Source organism: Lacerta agilis, chromosome 3 (assembly GCF_009819535.1).
Source record: "Lacerta agilis isolate rLacAgi1 chromosome 3, rLacAgi1.pri, whole genome shotgun sequence".
NCBI classification, from domain to species: Eukaryota; Metazoa; Chordata; class Lepidosauria; order Squamata; family Lacertidae; genus Lacerta; species Lacerta agilis.
In genome coordinates, this window is record NC_046314.1 from 1442418 (window position 1) to 1462637 (window position 20220).

A 20220-nucleotide genomic window follows, 5' to 3' on the forward strand; every position below is an offset into this window, starting at 1 on the left:
ACCTCTGAGAGCCCTTTAAAACAGAGGACAGTCCTCTGTGATGTAAAAACAGACACCTGACCACTCTGTCACACAGGTCCATACAAAGGCACAAAGGAGACAGCTGAGCAGGTAAGAAGGATGAGATGTCCCGGGGGAATCTGTGCAGAGTGGAAGAAAGAAAGAGGACAGAGTATGCTGCGTACTTTGAAACAGCAACTGGAAGAATACCTCTGGTTGCGTTCAGCACGGGTTACGAACGCGCCGAACCCGGAAGTACCGGAATGGGTTACTTCCGGGTTTGGCGTTTCGCGCATGCGCAGAAGCACCAAATCACACCCCATGCGCGCAGATTCAGCGCTTCAGGGTGCAAACGGGGCTCTGGAACGGATCCCGTTCGCAACCAGAGGTACCACTGTATATAGAATCATAGAGTTGGAAGGGACCCCAGGGGTCATCTAGTCCAACCCCCTGCAATGCAGGAATGTCAGCTAAAGCATCCATGACAGGTGGCCATCCAACCTCTGCTTGAAAATCTCTAAGGAAGGAGAAAGCCTCCCGAGGGAGACCATGTAGAAGAAGCAAAAGCTTCAGTAACAAGATAGCAGACTATAGGATCACAAGAATCTGATCTTTTGCAATCCCTCTTGCCGGACTTGGAGGATTTCTGCCCCATCCTGCAATCAGTTTCCTGGGCTACTTACAAAAACTCATAATCAGAAAACACAATAAAAACCATTTAAAATAAGCATGCATGTACTAAACACACCACGATCAATACAAAATATACTATAATTAAAGTACATAAATATATATACACAGTGGGACCTCGGTTTACGAACTTAATCTGTTCTGGAAGTCCGTTCTTAAACTGAAACGGTTCTTAAACCGAGGCGTGATTTCCCTAATGAGGCCTTCCGCCGCCGGTGCCCTTACACCGTTCAGATTCCGTTCATAGACCGAGGTAAACTTGGCAAACCGGGACACTGCTTCCGGTTTTGCGGAGTTCTTACACCGAATAGTTCATAAACAGGGCTATTCTTAAACCAAGGTACCACTGTATATACAACAAAGAACCCCATTAAAATATTAAAAAGTAAACACCCATTATTAAAATAGGTGATAAAATTCCATTAGATAAGCACAGCAATTAAAGCAGTAATTAGGGTCAAGGCGTCAAGGGAATGCCTGTGTAAACAGGTGCATCTTCAAATGATAGATTAAGAGTGTTTGCCTGACATTGAAGCAAAACCAGGGTATGTGCCAGTCAAGTCTCCATGGGGAGTTAACCATACTTGGGGCATGATTACAGTTGTGTCGCTCTTTACAATTGACTTGCTTTCTCCCACAAAGATCAGCAGAAGTGTGTGACACAAAGCAAGTTGGCTCCTCCAGTTGACAAGCAGAGTGCAAGCTTACACCCCCCCCCCCAGCTGCTCCCTTTGCTTTCTCCGTGTACCTTTTCTCTCCCTGCACCTCGCCGGCAAAACCATGAGCATGTTAACAGGAACCATTTGAAAATCTAACAAGTGGATATAGCAGTATGCAAGCCAGGTTGACAGGCCAAGGCGGGGTGGCCCTCCAGATGCTGCAGAACTTCAACTCCTCTCAGCCAAAGCCAGTTTGGCCAACAGCCAGCAATGATGGGCATTGTAGCCCAACAACATCTGCAGAGCAACAGGTTAGTTGCCCCAGGGCTAAAAGCCTGATCCTCCATATGGACTGCTCTCATACATAATGAAAACTACAGAATCAATATTTTCCAAGCTTGTGAAAAGAAATAATTGACTGCTAGCCTTAAGAACATAACAAACAATGGGAACAATTTTAGTGAGAAGCCACCAGAACCTTTGTTCCCAAAGGGTCACAATGGACAGTTGCCAACAACCCAAGACTGTCATGTATTTGCATTTAAAAAGAGCACTTTGAAGCTCCCTTTATTTCTCTACTCCAGAGAGACCACAGTCGTGAGAATGTACTTTATTCCTCTCCTCCAGACAGTCAGCTTATAGATCCAAACATCTATAAGCAACTACTCTGTATAACACTGCAACACAGCTACTCACTACAATACTCCGTGCAAATGGTTGAAACCCACAAAAATCTAAGAAGGATGTTTTGGAGAGGGTGGGGAAAGTGGTGGGGCTACAAATCAGCCCAGTGCCATGACACCCATGGAAGTGGCTAAGGTCAGAGAGAAAAGGCAACTACAGGAATCCATAAAGCATTCTATAGATTCCCAAGGAACACAATGTTGGCTAGACAGCATTAATATAGTATGTTAATATTCTCCAAAGCGTGGCGTTTCACAGGGCTGGTGGAGTAGCAAACACACCAGTGTGAAATTTCACAGTGGCATAGAGTACTCCAGTGACAGGTGGACAGATGGCAACACCTAGTCTCACAAATGGACAAATATGAATTTCCCTCGTTCTCTTCAGAATGTATATTCAAACCTTCTTACAACAATAATATATACATACAATAAAACCCATTAAACAACCATCACAAAATACCAACATCTTCAAAACAAAACAATCTAAATACCAACAAGAAAAGCCCAGCAACTCATAAAAACCTCTTTAGCTCCAGCCAACATGACCAACAGCCCCTCAAGTCTCAGTGTGTTAATGCAAATTAGAATATTTGCATTAAACACGCCAAAGTCTTTGGAAATAACATTGTCTCCCATTTGTTCATTTCCCCTGCTGCCGTGACAGAATTCATGCGATTTCATGGTTTCGCTCATAACACTGTCAAAACAACTTGAACTGACAATAGCACACACTCCACATCAAGAAGCATGGCTCAGCGACAGACTTTGCAGAGAGCAAAATATAGATCTGGTCCTAAATACGCCAGCCAAACATCTTTTAAACCCAAGCATATTGAATTAATAGGATATTTCCCCAAGCCTGAGAAATGAAAACTGTGTGCTGCTGAGGTTTAAAAAACTGTTTCTCATGGTTCAGACCACTTGACTTTGCATGCTGTTATTTCGGTTCCTGAAGTCACAGATTGCCTATAGATCATATGTTGGCACAGTGGTGATGGAGCATGAAACCTCACTTAACTCCTACTTACACTTCCTACTACAACTCCTCCACTGAAATTCCACCAGGCACACTGACCACATTCTTACCACCATGCCTTTGGCTTTTCCTGTCTCATATAGAATAATCCTGGCCAGCTGTATTTTAGAAAGGGGGGGGGGAATCTAAAATATATGACAGAGGTGTCATATATGCAGACATGTTTTGTGAGTGTCGGGCTGGTGGAGTAGCAAGCATACCAGCATAAAATTTGGACTTGAGAAGGGTTTTTATTGATGATCAATGTACTGGCTTTCATTTGGGTCTGTACTTCCTCAGGAAACATCAAACCTTATTGGAGAGTTTGTATTTAATGGCCTTTCAGTGTTGCTTCTGCAGTGCACTAGTTAAAACGCCCTCCTGAATAAAAATGACCTTCTACCAACCCATGCCTGCATTGCCAGATTCCGCATGTTTTACAGAGGGTTTAAAATCATTATCAGTAAATACAGTGTGTGTGAGAGAGAACTAAATGTGTATACACATCTAAATACAGTACAAATACATGCTGAAAAGGATTCAATTTGGACTAAAATATGGAACATGGAAAGAAAATGAAATGTAATACTTGGGTCAACATCTACTTCATCATTATTCAGAAAGGATTTGATAGGGATACTCAAAGCTATCTATAGTAAATCATGCATTACTTGTGGAAGAGCATGCCTGGAATAAAGTAAGCAATTTAACTGAACAATCAGAAATGAAGCAATTGTGTTTATGTTTGCTTTGTAGAAACTGATGCATTTCTTGTCTTAATTATTCCAGATACCCTACTGCAACTAAGCCAAAGAACCTGCAGTTGAAGTAATCAAATATTCTTCTCCTGATTTACCCCCTGCCTCAATTTCTCTCTCCTTATGTTGTTTCCTTGTGTCTATTTTAGCAAGGAAGCCCCCAGGAGGAGGAATCTGTTGAGAAGTGCTATATAATAAATACATAATGCAAAATCAATAAACATGACTAATATCAAAGTTATGATTACAGTACTCTGATTCTGAAGTAATTTCTCAGCACAGCATGTTTTTTTTGTGGTATCCCAGAATACTATCTGGGCATGATATTGTGGGGTACTACTACTCCCTGTGCAGAGCTACCTCTGTCACTCAGAAGAAAGTATTTTTACTGCCATAGTAAACCAAATGCTTGACTGATTGCATATTATGAAGATTAGAGCTGGTAGAACTCTATAGTTGAAGACCTTCTACTATATAAAACTCTGCATGTTCACCACCACTCCCAATGGGCACAAAGGGCAAGATTCACTCAAAGAATCCCATTAGCGGAAACAGTGTGCATGGGCTTCAGCCTTTCTCACTCCTCCTCTCCCTGCAGGCTCAACAACTTTCAGGGTGGCCTGGTTTTTACTTTTTGAAATATGGCAACATAAAGTGGAGGGGCTTCCACTGACAGGGCTCATTAGATGAAACCTGCCCACAATTGTTATATAAATCAAAGCATTACATACTATTTTATGTTACAGGTAGGTATAAAAAGAATTCCTTCCAGTAGCACCTTTTTATTTTTTTATGTTGTTTATACTATTTTATGCAAGTTGTACTGGATGTTTGGTGCAGTACTTGATTTCTGATTTACAGACCTCTTTGTGCCAGTGTGCCTTTCTTCCTGAATACCTCTTCCAGTGATATTTCATCACAGAAGGCTTTGGATTATAGTAGGTGGCAAAAGTACACTGGGTTTGGGCACAAATTGCAGCATCAGAAATATGCAGTTGTGTAGCTCAATGCAAACTTTCAAGCATGGCAGAAATAATCACTATCCAAAAAGGCAAAGCACCTTTCAAATGTTTGGCAGGGAATGTATGTTCTTCTAAGTACAAATTGCTGTGTTCTGCCAAGCAGTGCTACCTCTTATCATCTGCAGACTTACACTTATTTAGAAGAGATACTGTATTGTAATATTTCCACTGCTGGTTCTTTAGCTACATAGAGTGAATGGTGAACTCCTAACATTCTCTATAGTATTCAATACCCTCATTAATTAGAACAGCATCTACCATTTACAGGATTTTAATGTGCTGCTCTTGACTCAGAACAAAAAGTGGTATGTTTTTAATCATAAGCCAGCAGCAGATTGTTCTACGGAAAGCATTTATGCGAACAAGAGCAGCATGTGACATCTCAAAGTTACAGGAGAATCTAGGATCCATCCATGTGACAACATAAAATGATCACCATATGGAATCAGGAAGAAACTTATTCTCAGTCTCTGGTCTAGTATTATATAACAATCAAACAAAGAGTCAGTGCAGAACGAGGGCCACCCCCTCATGGCAAAACCCCACATTTCTGTGATATGAACAGCAGAATCCAAGGAGATGGGTCCAGTCTGCTCAGTCATTAACCTCCCTGCTGGGCAACAACTAAGTGGGAAGGAGCCAACCACAAAATTCAGATCTTCAGATGTGTACCACAGCAATTTAGGATCACATCACTTTATTTACTAATTTTAAAAACTTATCTCCCTATTGCCTGCCTGCCTGCCTGCCTGCCTGGCTGCACTTCCAGTGTATTTGCATCATTCAATGTGGCTTGAAACAGTTAAAAACTCATGTCACTAGTAGTATGTGTAAATGGGCCTGAACTAAAGACATGCCTGTATAGACTCAGACTTCTTTTTTTACAGGATAAAACAAAATTGGGGCTTGCACTGAAAAAAGGGCTGCATTTCATTAACATTTCCCGCTCCTCCCCCCCCCAACCCACAAAATGGCTTTCCACCTTTTTATTGGGATCTTTAGAATAAAATTGTATATAAACAAAGAGAAGTTCACCCAAGTGTGTGTGTGTGTGTGTGTGTGTGTGTGTGGTAACAATTGGCCTAGGTTTGCTACAGCTTCTTTTTATATGGACCTCAGAGCTTTAGTGAAAGGCATCTCTTGGCTTGATTATGTATGGCTCTCTCAATGTGGCCTGGTTCATAGTTCACTGAAACAGTGATGCATATCTATGGATGCCAGGGAGAAGCCACAATGTCACATAATAAATGGGGTAAGGTTGTGGGGGGAGGACGCAGAATGACAATGCTGTGCAAACTATCCTAAAGAGCAATCCTAAATAAACATGTATAGCTGGAAAATTTACATTTTTTTAGTCAATGCATGTAGACCAATTCCATGAATGAGACCTGAAAGATGAGAATTTCCTCCCCATTTCATCTCACCCCCAATTTTGACTGCAAGCAAGAATGATTTTGTCATGAATGCTACAGAAAAATCTATTCCCAACTAGCTTACATTTGCTTATACCTTTCACTTTGCAACAGTTATTTTTCTACATTTTGAAACAATAAAAGGCCTACTATAATTAATCATTACCATGGCCCATACAAGCCCATGGTTCTGTCTCTTACCTGTAATCTGACTCTGTCCTTGTGGATTAAAAGGGCTTGGTGCAGAGTTCAGAGAGGGCCGTGGGCTCTGAGTCGGGACCCCTACTCTCATACTGGGATGAGGAATGCGCCCTAAATCACTGAGCCGCTCAGAGAACAAACTAGGTTTAGAGTCATCAAGCTTCTGTCTGTGCCCTGGAAACAGCAAATCATAAAATAAAAGTGTTGTTAGCATGACTGAACAATGTAGTATTCATTTTATTTTATTTTACTGCAAGGACCAAAGAACTTTTAGCTTTAACCTGGAACTGGTGCAAGGGGAGAACTACAGACTCTTTCACCCACCACAATAGCCCTACATGGAAGATACTTGTGTCATTTTCCTTATACATAAGTAAATCGCTTACATGAGTACAAGAATGTTGCATGTGAACGCAAGGACTCTGCTGGATCAAGCCAAAGGCCCATCTAATCCAGGATCCTGTTTCTACAGTGGCCAACTAGATTCCTGTGGGAAATCCACAAGCAGGAACAGGGTGAGGAGGCACTCTTCTTGTTGGTGAGGCCCAACAACTGATATTCAAAGCAATACTGCCTCTGACAGTGGAGGTGGAACAGAAGCATCAGGACTAGAAGTCATCCATAGCCTTATCCTCCAGGAACTTGTTTAATCCTCTTCTAAAGTCATGCAGGCTGGTGGTCAGGTTGGTTGCAGGAGGAAATTTCATAATTCTTATTTATTTATGCACTTTATGCACTGTATACTTTCTCTAATCCTGAATCTTCCAACTTTCAGCTTCATTGGATGGCCCTGTGTTGTAGTGTGTGTGTGTGTGTGTGTGTGTGTGTGTGTGTGTATTATATATATATATATATATATATATATATATATATATATGAGAGAGATGGTCCCTGTCGACTTTGTCCATACACAACAATGCATAATTTTATAGACCTTGAGCTTGTCCCTCATTTTACTCACTTTTTTCCAAACTAGAAAGACCCAAATGTTTGAGGGGAGGCAAGCAGCACTGTACACAGTATTCCAAGTGTGGTCCCGCCACAGATTAGTATAATGACACCATGACATTGGCAGTTTAATTTTCAGTCTCTTTCGTAATAACCCCTAACATGTAATTCTCCATTTCTGCAGCAGGATCAACATTTTCATCAAGCTGTATCCACCACAACCTAAAGTTCTTGTTCCTGGTCAGTCACTGCCAGTTGAGACCCCAGGAGGGTATAAGTGAAATTAGGATCACTTTACACTTGCTTACATGGGTTTGCACTTTCCATTTTAAAGCCCATACACCCAGTTTGGGGAGATCCTTTTAGCCTTTCTAATAAGTGCTTTTCTTTAACCACCTTTAACAATTTGGTGTCATCAGCAAGCTTGGACACCTCACTTGTCACCTCTAACTGTAGACAATTGAGGGACAAGTTAAAAAGCACATGTCTAAATACTGGTTCTTAGGGGACCTCATTTTCTACATCCTTCCATTGGAAGAACTGCACTTTTATTCCTACTTGCTGCTTCCTGTTCCTTAACCAGTTAACCAGAACACCTCGTCTTATGCCATGACTGCTAAGCTTACTCTGAGTCTTTGGTGAGGTATTTTGTCAAAAGCTTTTTGAAAGACTAAGTCTTTAATAATGCTTCTCACTGGTTTTCCTGGAACAGACATTAAGCTAACCAGACTGTAATTTCCTAGATCCCATCTGAAGTCCTTTTAAAAAAAAATTGCCTTACATTGGTTACTTTTTAGTACTCATATATATAGGCTGATCTTATGGATAAGTTACTTTTTTGTTAGAAGATTGGCAAATTAACATAGCTTTCTTTAGTGGGTGCCACCTGGACCCAGTGATTGCAGTTTGCAATTAGTCCATAAGGCCACTAACTTCACCTCTTATCACCACTACTTGCATCAGTTCCTCAGGTGCAGGGACCTGCCCTACGTCTTCTATTGTGAAGATGGATGTAAAAAAATCAATCAACTCCTTTGCAACCTCCTTTTCCTCCTCTAAAAAGGTAAAGGACCCTTGACAGTTAAATCCAGTCATGGACGACTCTAAGGTTGCGGCGCTCATCTCGTTTTCCTCCTTTAGCACACCTTTGACTCCCTTTATCATCCAAAGATCCAGCCACCTCTCTTGCTTGGTTTTGGTTGGTTGGTTTTCAAACCCCTTATTGCTGCTTGTGTTTCTTTTTCCAAAATTTGTGTTCTTTTTTGGACAAGACTTCCATATTATCAAAGAAGACTTCTTGCCTCCAACAGCTCCTCCTCATTAATCAAGCTGGCATCCTCTTGGTCCTGGCAGGACCTTTCTGGATCTGCGATGCACATGCTAGCTGAACTTCTTTTATTGTGGTTTTGGACAATCTCTATAAAGAGATATGACCCTCTTCACTTTCCTCTCTTGAAGTCAAATATGACTGTGTTACATCTTCTTGGCAATTGTCCTCTTACATGTATCTTGGATCTCATAGCATTATGTTCATTGTTCTCAATCAGTTCAACATTTATATCTTGCACCAGGTCCTGGGTAACACTTAAGATTAAATCCAATTGTTCCAGAGCACAGTCACACAGGGTATCTAGACATTTTGCTTCGTTGAGACTGAAACACACCAGTATATGGGCCAGCCATTGAAGTCACTCAGTATTGCACCACTTCATCTTTTGGATGTCTCCTTGATTTCATTCCCCATTTCACCCTGGACATTTTTGTCAGGAGGATGGCACTATCACCACCCACATCAATTCTGTGGATGAGAAAGAATCCTTCTGGATTCTGTATCCTCCAGTAGGGCCTTCCCTGCCCTTCCTAGGGAGCTTTTATCTGGAGATAACCATGTCTCACTGGTTCTCTCCATTCCACTATATGCCCTCTATATCTATTCCATCTTTTAAAGCCAACCACTCCAGTTCACCCATCTTGGATCAGAGGCTTCGTTTATAAACATTTATATATGGTGTCTCTCTCCAAATGTCTTTGATGTATGTGCTTCACCCTACGGTGCTTCAGCCTTCCTGAACTGATATCATGTCCCCCTGCACTCTCAGTGCCCAGTTCTACCTATCCCCCATTTGAACAAGCACAAACATTTTCACCCTCATCCCTAGAGATGATCTGTTCCTGCTCTGGAGGCTAGGACCCGAACCAATGACTTCAAGTTACAAGAAAGGAAATTCCAACTAAACATCAGAGAGAACTTTCTGACTGTAATTGCTCTCTGACAGTGGAATGGACTTCCACGAGACTCCTCCTCCCTCCACCATCCATGGAGGTTTTTAAGCAGAGGCTGGATGGTGATTTGTCATGTATGATCTAGTTGAGATCTTGCATTAATCCCTTTCTCCCTTCTTTCTGCTCAAGATGCTGCATGCAGGAAGAAGGACAGAGAAGCCTTCTCCATATCCAGGCTAGTGGATGAGATTGTAATAGTGGTTTCATTAATACTGTAATTCTCGGTTAATTCTATTCAATATTCTTTCTCTGTGTAACCACCTAAGTTAGATATTTCTCCTTCCCACTTTTTATACTGGCTTCTATTTACAGTGGAACGCTCTTAAGCATAGAGATCTATATAAATATTGTACCTCATTGATATGAAAGCCATGCTTAAATATGAAGCTAATGTTCCCAAATCCTGCTTGCGTCCACCTTCCTTCAGAATCCCAAAACTCTTCACAAAACATGAAGCAAACCAGGCTACCCTGCCCCTGCCATCGCTGCCCTTCCCTCTTTCCCTGCACCTTTACTCCAAACCTTGGCATTAAATTGTTTAATGATATGTTGCCATTGCTATAATGAATCCATAACTCTCAAAATTACCATGCTGCTTCCAAAATCCTCCTGCACTAAAGAACTGGGTATAAAATGAGAGAGAGAGAGAGAGAGAGAGAGAGAGAGAGAGAGAGAGAGAGAGAGAGAGAGAGAGAAAAGAGATCTCAGAGGAGCAACAGTGGTCCCCAGCAACTGAATTCTTAGTATTCATAGGAGGACCAGCAGCCCGGTTTCATCATTATATAATAGGATAAAAACTGTTTGCCAGTTGCCATTGGATTAGCTACTGGGATGTTACAGAATGTCCACAGCTATTCAAACAGATGAGGTTGGACAACTGTTTCCCCCCACCATTAATGATTATATAAAAATGTGCCCACACGTCATGAAAATGCTCACTTTCACTACCTGTAGACAGGGTATCATTGGAAGATCTTCCCAAACTGAGATGGTTCATTCCTCCCCAACTGCCAGCCTCCTAATACCCTCTGTCTTGGCCCAAGCCTCTTAAAACAGTCCAGAGGGCAGAAGTTACAGATACCTCTATGTATGTGTGAAAGCAGAAATCCTCCTCCTGTGCAAATGGGGGGAATAGAGAGAATTTGAGGTCAGGCTGTTCTAAGAAAGACACAACAAACTCCATCTCCTGGTGGTACAAAACAAGGACTGCTGTAAATCCACGGGAGAAAAAGGCTTGGACTTCACACATCAACTCTTCTTGCTTTGGTGCCTCTCCCTACGAAAAATTGTTGCCATAATGACATGATGTGCGTAGGAAATGGGAAGTCAGTTTGACTGAGTGAAAACACTTTGCAAAGAGTGTACAAATAAGGTGCATTCTGTGCACATGGAGTTCAGTCACTTCTGACGAAGCTTGAGAGCAAAGGGCTATGATGCCAGGATTTACCTGGACACAAGGGGAAAGAGCAGAGAACTTTGGGAAGGATAGCCATATATAGCAGGGTAATGAATGCAGCATTCATTCCAATAAAGGAATTGTCTACACCAAAATTCACGATGGGTAACCAAGTGCGGAGTTGAATCTGATTTACATCACAATCTTAACCATTTTTATGTAGACGCATGTCCCTCTAAGTTCAATGGGAACTGTTCTCTATTAAGCACGTTTAGGATTTAGGATTTCACCCTTAGTCCACAGCTGTCCAGAATCAAGTAATATTGTGAAGTGATGTAGGAATCATTGGGTTTTGATCAATTTTCACCACTTGGAAGAGGAGCAATGATTGTATTGAAACTTCACATGATACAAAAGCACTCAATAAAATCAAGATAATTATGTGGTCACAATCATTTTGTCTGCTTTTCATATTTCTAATTCAATTTCCAAAGAGCGAAGTCACACATTTCCCTTGCAGTGACAAGTCTTGGCACAAACGCAGGCACACCCCATACATCTTGCCAGACTGGAAATGCATGACTTCTCCTTTTGCAGGGTCAGCTGGCAGTGTTAAAAATATGTGTGCAACCCATTTTTACTTCTGCTTTCTTTATGATGGGGATGAGGAACCTGTAGTCATCCAGATGTTGCTGGACTACAACTCCCATTATCCATGGCCATTGGCCAAGCTGGTTGGGGCTAACAGGAACTGGAGTCCAACATCATCTGGTGGGCCATAGGTTAGACACGGAATCTCATTCACTCTGGCTTCATGTGTGTTTCCTAAGCCCATCTCCTTTCCGTTTTGCCAGGCAACCAAAGTAGCACATTTTTTTTTACAGGGTTAGCATATGTGTTCATGTTTTCTTGCTTGCTTGCACAACAGCACAAAGCTGCAGCATTAGTGAGAATGTGCAGTTGCAAACTTTTCTCCGGGATTGAGAAATAAAAAGAGTTTTTAAAAAGATGACCGGGTGGCAAGCAAAGGAAAAAATCATTAGAATAGGGAAGAAAACCATACCAAAAAAAAGCCTGGAGGCATTCTGGCAAGGAATGTTGCACTGCTGTGTAATACACATGCAAAACACATGGTTCAAATATAATTTGGCAGCAGTTAAAGGAGCAGACAGTAAGATGCAATGGTAGAGCCAGCCTGCAAAGCTGCCATTGCACAAGTCTAAAAAGCTATAGGCTGCAGTGAAGACAAGCCCTAGGTTATATTTTTATCAGGAAATTATTGCATGTGATAGATTCATAAGCAAATATAGCATACATCAGGGTGGGGTGGTGGTTGTGGAAATACAAATGCTTTATCTGAAGAAATCTCATCCTAGCTTATGTAAAAGGTGTAGGTGTATTTTAAGTACCTAATCTAGCGCACTTTTACAATATGCAGAGAAAGTGTTTAGAGAGAAGCATTTCTTTCACTTTTCTCTCACAATACAAGAATCCAGCATCACCCAATGAAGCTAAATGGTAAAAGATTTGGGTCAGACAAGAGCAAGAACTTCTGTACACAGCACATAGTTAAACTATATGCCATATGCCCTGATTTTCCCGGACGTTACCTGGGGGAAATTTCCAGAAGGCGGTGGTTTGTCCTGGATCTTTGGCAAGTAAACCAAAAAAAAATCTCATTTTTTGGCATTTTTTTGAGGGGGAAAGCTAAACAACTTTCAGGTTTTCCTAATTATGCAAGGACATTAAGGAGAAGGCTCCTAGTCATGATCACTGCATTCTCTCTCCAGGATCCAAGATGCACCACACCTTTGAGTACTGATCACAGGTGAACAACAGGTAGCAGAATGCCCCATGTGCTCCGTCTTCTTGTGGGCTTCCCATCTTTCTCTGGCTGGCCCTTGTGGGAAGTGGGATGCTGGATTAAAGAGAGCTAATCCCCAGGGCTTTTCTTAGGTTACAAAAATAACCATAAAGAATTGTTATCAAGTACCAATGGGAAATGGGACGCGGGTGGCGCTGTGGGTTAAACCACTGAGCCTAGGGCTTGCTGATCAGAAGGTCGGCGGTTCAAATCCCTGCCACGGGGTGAGCTCCCATTGCTCGGTACCTGCTCCTGCCCACCTAGCAGTTTGAAAGCACGTCAAAGTGCAAGTAGATAAATAGGTACCGCTCCAGTGGGAAGGTAAACGGCGTTTCCGTGCACTGCTCTGGTTCGCCAGAAGCGGCTTTGTCATGCTGGCCACATGACCCGGAAGCTGTACGCCAGCTCCCTCGGCCAGTAAAGCGAGATGAGCGCCGCAACCCCAGAGTCGGACATGACTGGACCTAATTGTCAGGGGTCCCTTTACCTTTTACCAATGGGAAATATAGGTGACCATTCTCCATCTGATGAGCTTTTATCTTCTGGGTAGCTTCTATGTTGCAGATTTAAAAAATTAGCCTCAAAGCAATGTGTCCTGCCCTACTATAACAACATGACACTGAAGGCCAACCTTGCCAAGAAGTTGCAGAGAAAAGTATTAAGTATGGAGAGGAGCAGGCAGAGTGAGACATATTCCTGTGTGCGTTGCTCACTTATTACTATGGCCCTGACCAGCCAAACTACTAACTGTGGGCCCTCTTGATAGCAAGAATTCACAGTGACTAAAACCGCTTTCCCTTTCAGGTGTCACTCAGTCATTCATTTGTGATGTACAAAAGTAAAAGGGCCACTTCTTAAAGGTGCAAAATGCAACTAAATTTGAAACATCTTTGGATGTGAACTTCTTTGCCTTTGACTCAAGAAGGGCAGCTTGCAAAGGAACTCAAAAGAGTTTGCCACCAGGAAAGGGGGAAATAGCTCCATGTGACTGAGAGCTCCTCGGGTTCTCAGCCAATTCCTCTTTGCAGTTCCCCCGAAGATCACAATACATGCTCCCAGGAGGACTGTATGAATAAAATATCAGACAACAGGACGGCTGTAAACAAAATCTCCGACTGGTGTGGGAACATTGGACTCCAGTATCAATAGATCTTCCACATTAAATGGTAGATGCCTCAGTTAGCCCTTGAAGGAGGTGTGTGAATTATCTGGCCCCTTTCACCAACAATTCCCCCCCCCCCTGCTTATTTTCAGAAAGCACTGGAGTACAACAATTTTGGCCAAAGATTTGAGGAAGGCATCTATTGGAAACAGCCTATTGTCCCTGATGCCTGAATGGGCTTCTCTTTCGTTCCCTGAAAACTATTCTGTTTTACAGCTGGACTCTATGGTCACTTTGCACAAAGGATCTGCACCTCTGCCCTGCCCCACTGCAACTGCCTAAGCTTCTCAGGACAGACTGTCAGCACATGGGGTGAGCTAGGTGTGCTCAATGCCATCTGCAATTCACCTATATGCCAAAACTAAAATAAGGATCTACACCCAGAAAGGGGTGGGTAAATGAAAGCTGCAACTGAGAGATGTCTTAGTGTCTACTGCACAGCAAATAGTGGCTCTCGAGCCCAGACCAGGGCTTATAATTTGCTTGCATTTCTCCTCTGCCCGTCTTCCATCTATGTTACCAGTGCATCTTTTCCCTATTGGCATAAGTAGTGCCAAGGGGCGGGGGGGGGGCGGGACTGTGGTGTGCGTGTTGCAGAAGTGCTGTCTCAACAGTGGCTCATGGCTCACCTGCTCCCAGTCACACAGGGGTAGCACACAGTGCAATCTGCAATGCAGAACTGCCTGTTTTCCCCTCCAGCTAGCCGTGCTCCCACACTTTTGAGGATTTGCAAAAACTGTGGTTTTCCCTAAGTTCTGGACTTAGTGCAATGAAGGCCTCTGAACATGCTTGTAATCTCCACTGCCAACAAGAACTCTGCACACTGGTTTTTACTTTTTGTTTCTCTTCGGCTGCTTCCACACTGGGTATAACAGCCATGCTTTATTCACTCACATTTTACAAGACATCTGTATGACATTGTAGACAAAATAGTCTTCCCCCACCCCATCCCTACATCAGAAAATCCAACTTTTAAAACTCAGTGGAAGAGTTGCACAATTTCCCTGGTTGTAAATGGTCTGTGATGCTACTATTCTCATGAGTTGTGGGCCTGCATAGATTGCTGTGGCTCAAGGGTGGGGAACCCTTGGCCCTCCATATGTTGCTGGACCGCAACTCCCTTAACCCTTGGCCACTGGCCATACTGGCTGGGGCTGATGGCAGTTGGAGCCCAGCAACATCCTGAGACCAACAGCTTTCCACCATCCCTGCTCTACGGTCTGTCTTTCCCTTCTAGTAATTAGCTCTATCACTTTAACCCTTCCCTTTCCTCCCTCCTCTCCTCCTTTTTAAAGGAAGTCTTTGGAGAACTACACCTAAGGTATTTGCAGTGGCAGTTTGTTGTGATGCCAGTAGGTGATGTTATAACCACTGCACCAGGGCCAGGCAATTCATCTTTCGCTCTTGAATTTCATGCAATACATCATATCAGAAGGATTCTGCTCCAAATCAACCACCTAGCTTAATTTCGAAGGGAAAAATAAATGTGTCATAAATCAACGCCAATCAACAAAAAGTAAGTTGGTGCCTCCCTAACAGGGTTCCAGAAACAAGCCAGAAAAAAGAGCTACTGTTTATTAAACCCATACTAATATAAATGTTTATTTATGATAAACTGTTTCTCTCCTTGTTAGTTTCCCTACGGAACCCTTTTGGTGAGCCAGACTATTCAAGGTTGCTGTTTTTATTTTAAAGTCAACAAAACATAGCCAAACCATTTTTATCACAGAAAACAGAAATCTTGGAGTCCTTCCAGTCTATTGGGTAGACATAATTATGAGAAGAAATATATAATCTACCCAAGAGACATAATTACATAATTAAGCCCTAGGCTCTATGTAAGAAAAGTTCTTACAGTTCTCCAAACAAGGCGCTGCATAGTCCTCATAACTTTTACTCACTTATTGAAATAAGGGGAAATATGTTGGTTTTTAAATAGCCCAGGGCAGAGTTTCTGCTACAGATGGTATCATTCTAGTAGGAGAGGTAGGGACATTTCACTATATAATTGGGGCAGGGGAGGAGAGGGAGGTGAACTGGCAGCAACCAACCCCCAACTGGTGTGGGGGACTAAATAAATTGCCCTTTTTATATATTAAAAAAACCCACCCATTTTTGCACCACTTGCCTCTTTCTTCAGGACTACAATTGTCTGGTGAAAGTTTTCAATGCAGTTCTACTTCCCAAACATCCCCAGTTCATCCTGCTAACTTGCTGGACATTATTCGCCAACAAGAAATCAAGGGCTCTGGTGGGTGGCAGTTTCAGGACCAAGCGCCCCATCCCATCACTTGTTGGCAGGGACTGGGAAGAGGAGGAATGGGGGAGACTGCCTCACCAGCTTGACCCTTCCAGAGAAGAGGAAGGCAGTTCAGGATTACAACAGGGGTTTGAGGGAGGTCACAGCTCAGAGGCAGATGAGGGGGAAAGTTAGGAAATAATGGGAGGAAGGAGGAGGAAGAGGAAGCACCCAGGGGTTGACAGCTGACAGACACAGTGTCTTTAGAAAGCAGGGTGGATAAAAATCAATGGTTTTTTTAAATAAAAAAAATCGGATTTTTTTTTTTTAAAAAAATTTAAGACTTTTTTTTTAAAAAAAAAATTTAAGACTTTTTATTATTTAAATTGGATTGGAGGAAAAATCTTTCTAAAGATAGTTTTTCATGTGTGCTAAAACTCAGTCTAAGGTGTGTTTTTTTAAAAAATCATTTAACCACATTAGTTAACAAACATGGATACATACCGGTATGCTATAATGTTATTGTTTTAGTTAAATAAATTGTTTAAATTGTTACTAAGGAAATGATTATTTTTCTCCTTCCAATAAAGTACAGCAGAAAAGTTGTCCAAATATAAACAGTTAACTTATTAAACCTCACAATAATTTCATAATTATCTGTCAATGTATTTCTAATAGTATAACCAAATCAGTAATTTTTGATATAACTGTAAAAACTACTCTGAAAATGTATTATTCCAAAAATGAAAGCTTCATCTGGTTGTGAATATTAAGATTATACCAGCAATGGGGAGCAGGCCAGTGGAATTCTGTATACAGTAAAGCTCAATATGATACTATCTGGACCAAACATGTTTTATGTGTGGTAAATAAGTGATAACTAAATAAGGTGGCGCTATGGTCTACACCACTGAGCCTCTTGGACTTGCCAATCAGAAGGTCGGCGGTTCAAATCTGTGCAATGGAATGAGCTCCTGTTGCTCTGTCCCAGCTCCTGCCAACCTAGCAGTTTGAAAGCACACCAGTCCAAGTAGATAAATAGGCACCGCTGTGGTGGGAAGGTAAATGGCATTTCTGTGTGCTCTGCCTTCCGTCATGGTGTCTTGTGCCAGAAGCGGTTTAGTCCTGCTGGCCACATGACCTGGAAAGCCGTCTGTGGACAAACGCCGGAAGACAGAGGTTGGCTGTCTAATGATGTCAATGAAATAGGCAAAGTAGGTGGCATCACTGTACACAATAACTTCGTTATTCCTTAGCATTTATCACTTAGTAGGAACAAGTGTGTTCACAATCATGTGCAAAAATAATGCACATGCGCCCATCTCACTGGGCATACCTACAGCAGTGGGTGGTCACAATTTGCATCATATTATTAGTTTTGTTTAATTGATCTGCAAACTGCATTGGGTCTTCGTTTTAGAGAAGAGCGGGTAAGAAATATTTTAAATGTGTAATTTACAGGAGAAGGCGGTCAACCTGAACTTCAAAGCCAGAGGGAAGACTTTTGGGAAGTTACCGGTATTTCTTTCCACTCCAATAGGCCTATTTAATAGAACAACATTATTCTCACAAGAATGCTTGCATTTTCTCTCTTGCGTACACAGTTACTGTTTTTATTTACCTTGATCTCTCTCTTTTTCCCTTTAAATGAAAGTACCACTGTGAGTTTGCAGAAAAGCCCAATCAAGACAATTATTTACTATTGTTAAAAAGCTAAAGAAACAACTTATACAACATCATGCAAGCAATTCCCAGTCTCTAGCTTACTGGTAATTCCTTTGATATATTGTAGTATCTGAGCAGCTCCCTTCCTTGAGCCCCTTCCTCTTGCCTCTCAATGTTTAGGGAAGTGAGGTTATAGAACAACTGCAAAGGCACATAAGGTTTTCATTATGGCTTCATCAATTTATGATCATCATGCAATCGATCTAAAAAATGGCAGTCCTTTAAAAAAAGAAAGACCTGCAGTGGCCACACCACCAATCTCTTTAGCCTAGTCTTATTACACTGTGTTGCAATACTATCAGAGTATGGGGAGGGGGTGACTGGAAGAGGGGGGGGGGTTGGGAAGGCAAGTGAAGAAAATCTCTTGCTTAAAGTGGAATGCCTCCAATTCCTGGCAGAATGAGACAGTTCTCTTAACGCTTGCGAAACATGATAACTTTGAAGGAATGAAGAGAGAGCGAGAAATGTAAACACAACCATTATAACAGATTTGAGATACTTATTTTTAATCCAGTCTAAGACCCTTCCAATTGTATACTGCTTTGGAATCCTTTTATTGTCAAACATCAATAAGGTGAATTTTAATTTCTTTCCAAAATCACTGTGGTTAAACCGGAGGCACTGAAGAAACAACAGTTAAACAGAATAAGGAATGGATGGATGTGTGCATCTGCATTGCCTATTTCAGCAGGCAGCTTTCTTGAATGTGCTCCTAACCATGCGATAGATTTTTCAGCCGTTTTGAACTCTTAAGCAAGCTATGGTTCTAAAACACTCATAATCACTGAAAATATTCAGGCAGTAAAGAAAGCTGGAAGTAAAAGAGAGAAGAAGAAAAATGCAATTTCCTTCAGTTTTGATGTGCTTGGAAACAATACAGAAAATAAAGTGGTTATCTGAAGAATCTGAAGGTTCAGCTCAGGAATCAGGACCTCTGCAGCAGAACAGCGGTTTACCCGCATAATCCCAGAGTTTAAAGCTGCTGCACAATTTACTACAGGCTTTATAGAAAGATAATTGCTGTATCCACCCATGAGTAATAAATGGAGTCTACCCTGTTATTCTTTGTATTCTTATTGTTTGTAAATACCAGACCTTAAGAACCCTTCCCTTTCATTCCAAGGAGGAATTAAGTCACTCACACTCAAAACTGCAAAGGATAGCAACTGCAATCCAGCCCGGAGATGAGTGCCAACTAATGTGAACAGAATTGTGTTCTTGTTACGTAAAGAGTAGACCAACAGCATGTGAGATTAGTGGGCCTTACTCCCAAGAAAGTGTGTGTTGCAGCCAGAGTTTGGGTAGCAGGCAGAAGGGCAGCCACAGTGTTTAAAAGAAAAGAAAATCAAGCAACACTTGTTTTAGGATCAGTTCCATGGACCAGACAGACTATTATTTGTTCTCAGTTATAAGGCAGAAACTAATTAATTTGAGCTTTAAGAAAGGACCTCTAGCAAGCTAGAAGAATAAAACACCTTTTAGCCATTGCCTATTAGGGTTTTCCAGGTGGCGCTGTGGGTTAAACCACAGAGTCTAGGGCTTGCTGATCAGAAGGTCGGCAGTTCGAATCCCTGCCACGGGGTGAGCTCCCGTTGCTCGGTCCCAGCTCCTGCCCACCTAGCAGTTCGAAAGCACATTAAAAGTGCAAGTAGATAAATAGGGACCGCTCCAGCGGGAAGGTAAACGGCATTTCCGTGCGCTGCTCTGGTTCGTCAGAAGCGGCTTTGTCATGCTGGCCACATGACCCGGAAGCTGTCTGCGGGCAAATGCCGGCTCCCTTCGCCTATAGAGCGAGATGAGCGCCGCAACCCCAGAGTCGGACACGACTGGACCTGATGGTCAGGGGTCCCTTTACCTTTACCTATTAGGGTTTTCTACAAAAATCTATAAAACCCTTAAAAAGAAAGAAAAAAATAGTCAAGACCAGGCATAGCTTTTAAAAGGTTTACAGATTCCTGGCAGCTTCACAGGGTGAGGTTTGTGACATCTAATCTGCAATGACAGGTTGATGGATGTCTCTCTTTCTTCCTTTTGAAAGGTATAAAGAATTGCTGGTTTCCTCAGTAAAAGTTATGCTTAACACACTTCTTGCTTTTACACTTCCCATAGTCTGATTAAAAGGCTAGAATATGATGAAAGCCTGGTGCTCCTGGTAATATA

General features: G+C 42.0%; 1 protein-coding gene across 4 annotated transcripts in view; it reads right to left on the reverse strand.

The window, feature by feature from the left end:
- RUNX2 (RUNX family transcription factor 2) overlaps window positions 1–20220 on the reverse strand; it is a 178747-nt gene that overhangs the window by 33214 nt on the left and 125313 nt on the right. For 3 of the 4 annotated variants that reach the window (XM_033145591.1, XM_033145592.1, XM_033145590.1), the window contains one exon: window positions 6444–6617. The exons of the other annotated variant lie outside the window; for it this stretch is intronic. In XM_033145591.1, coding sequence (XP_033001482.1) covers window positions 6444–6617 — 174 coding nt within the window. The remainder of the gene's footprint in view (window positions 1–6443; window positions 6618–20220) is intronic. 4 annotated transcript variants of the gene reach the window in all.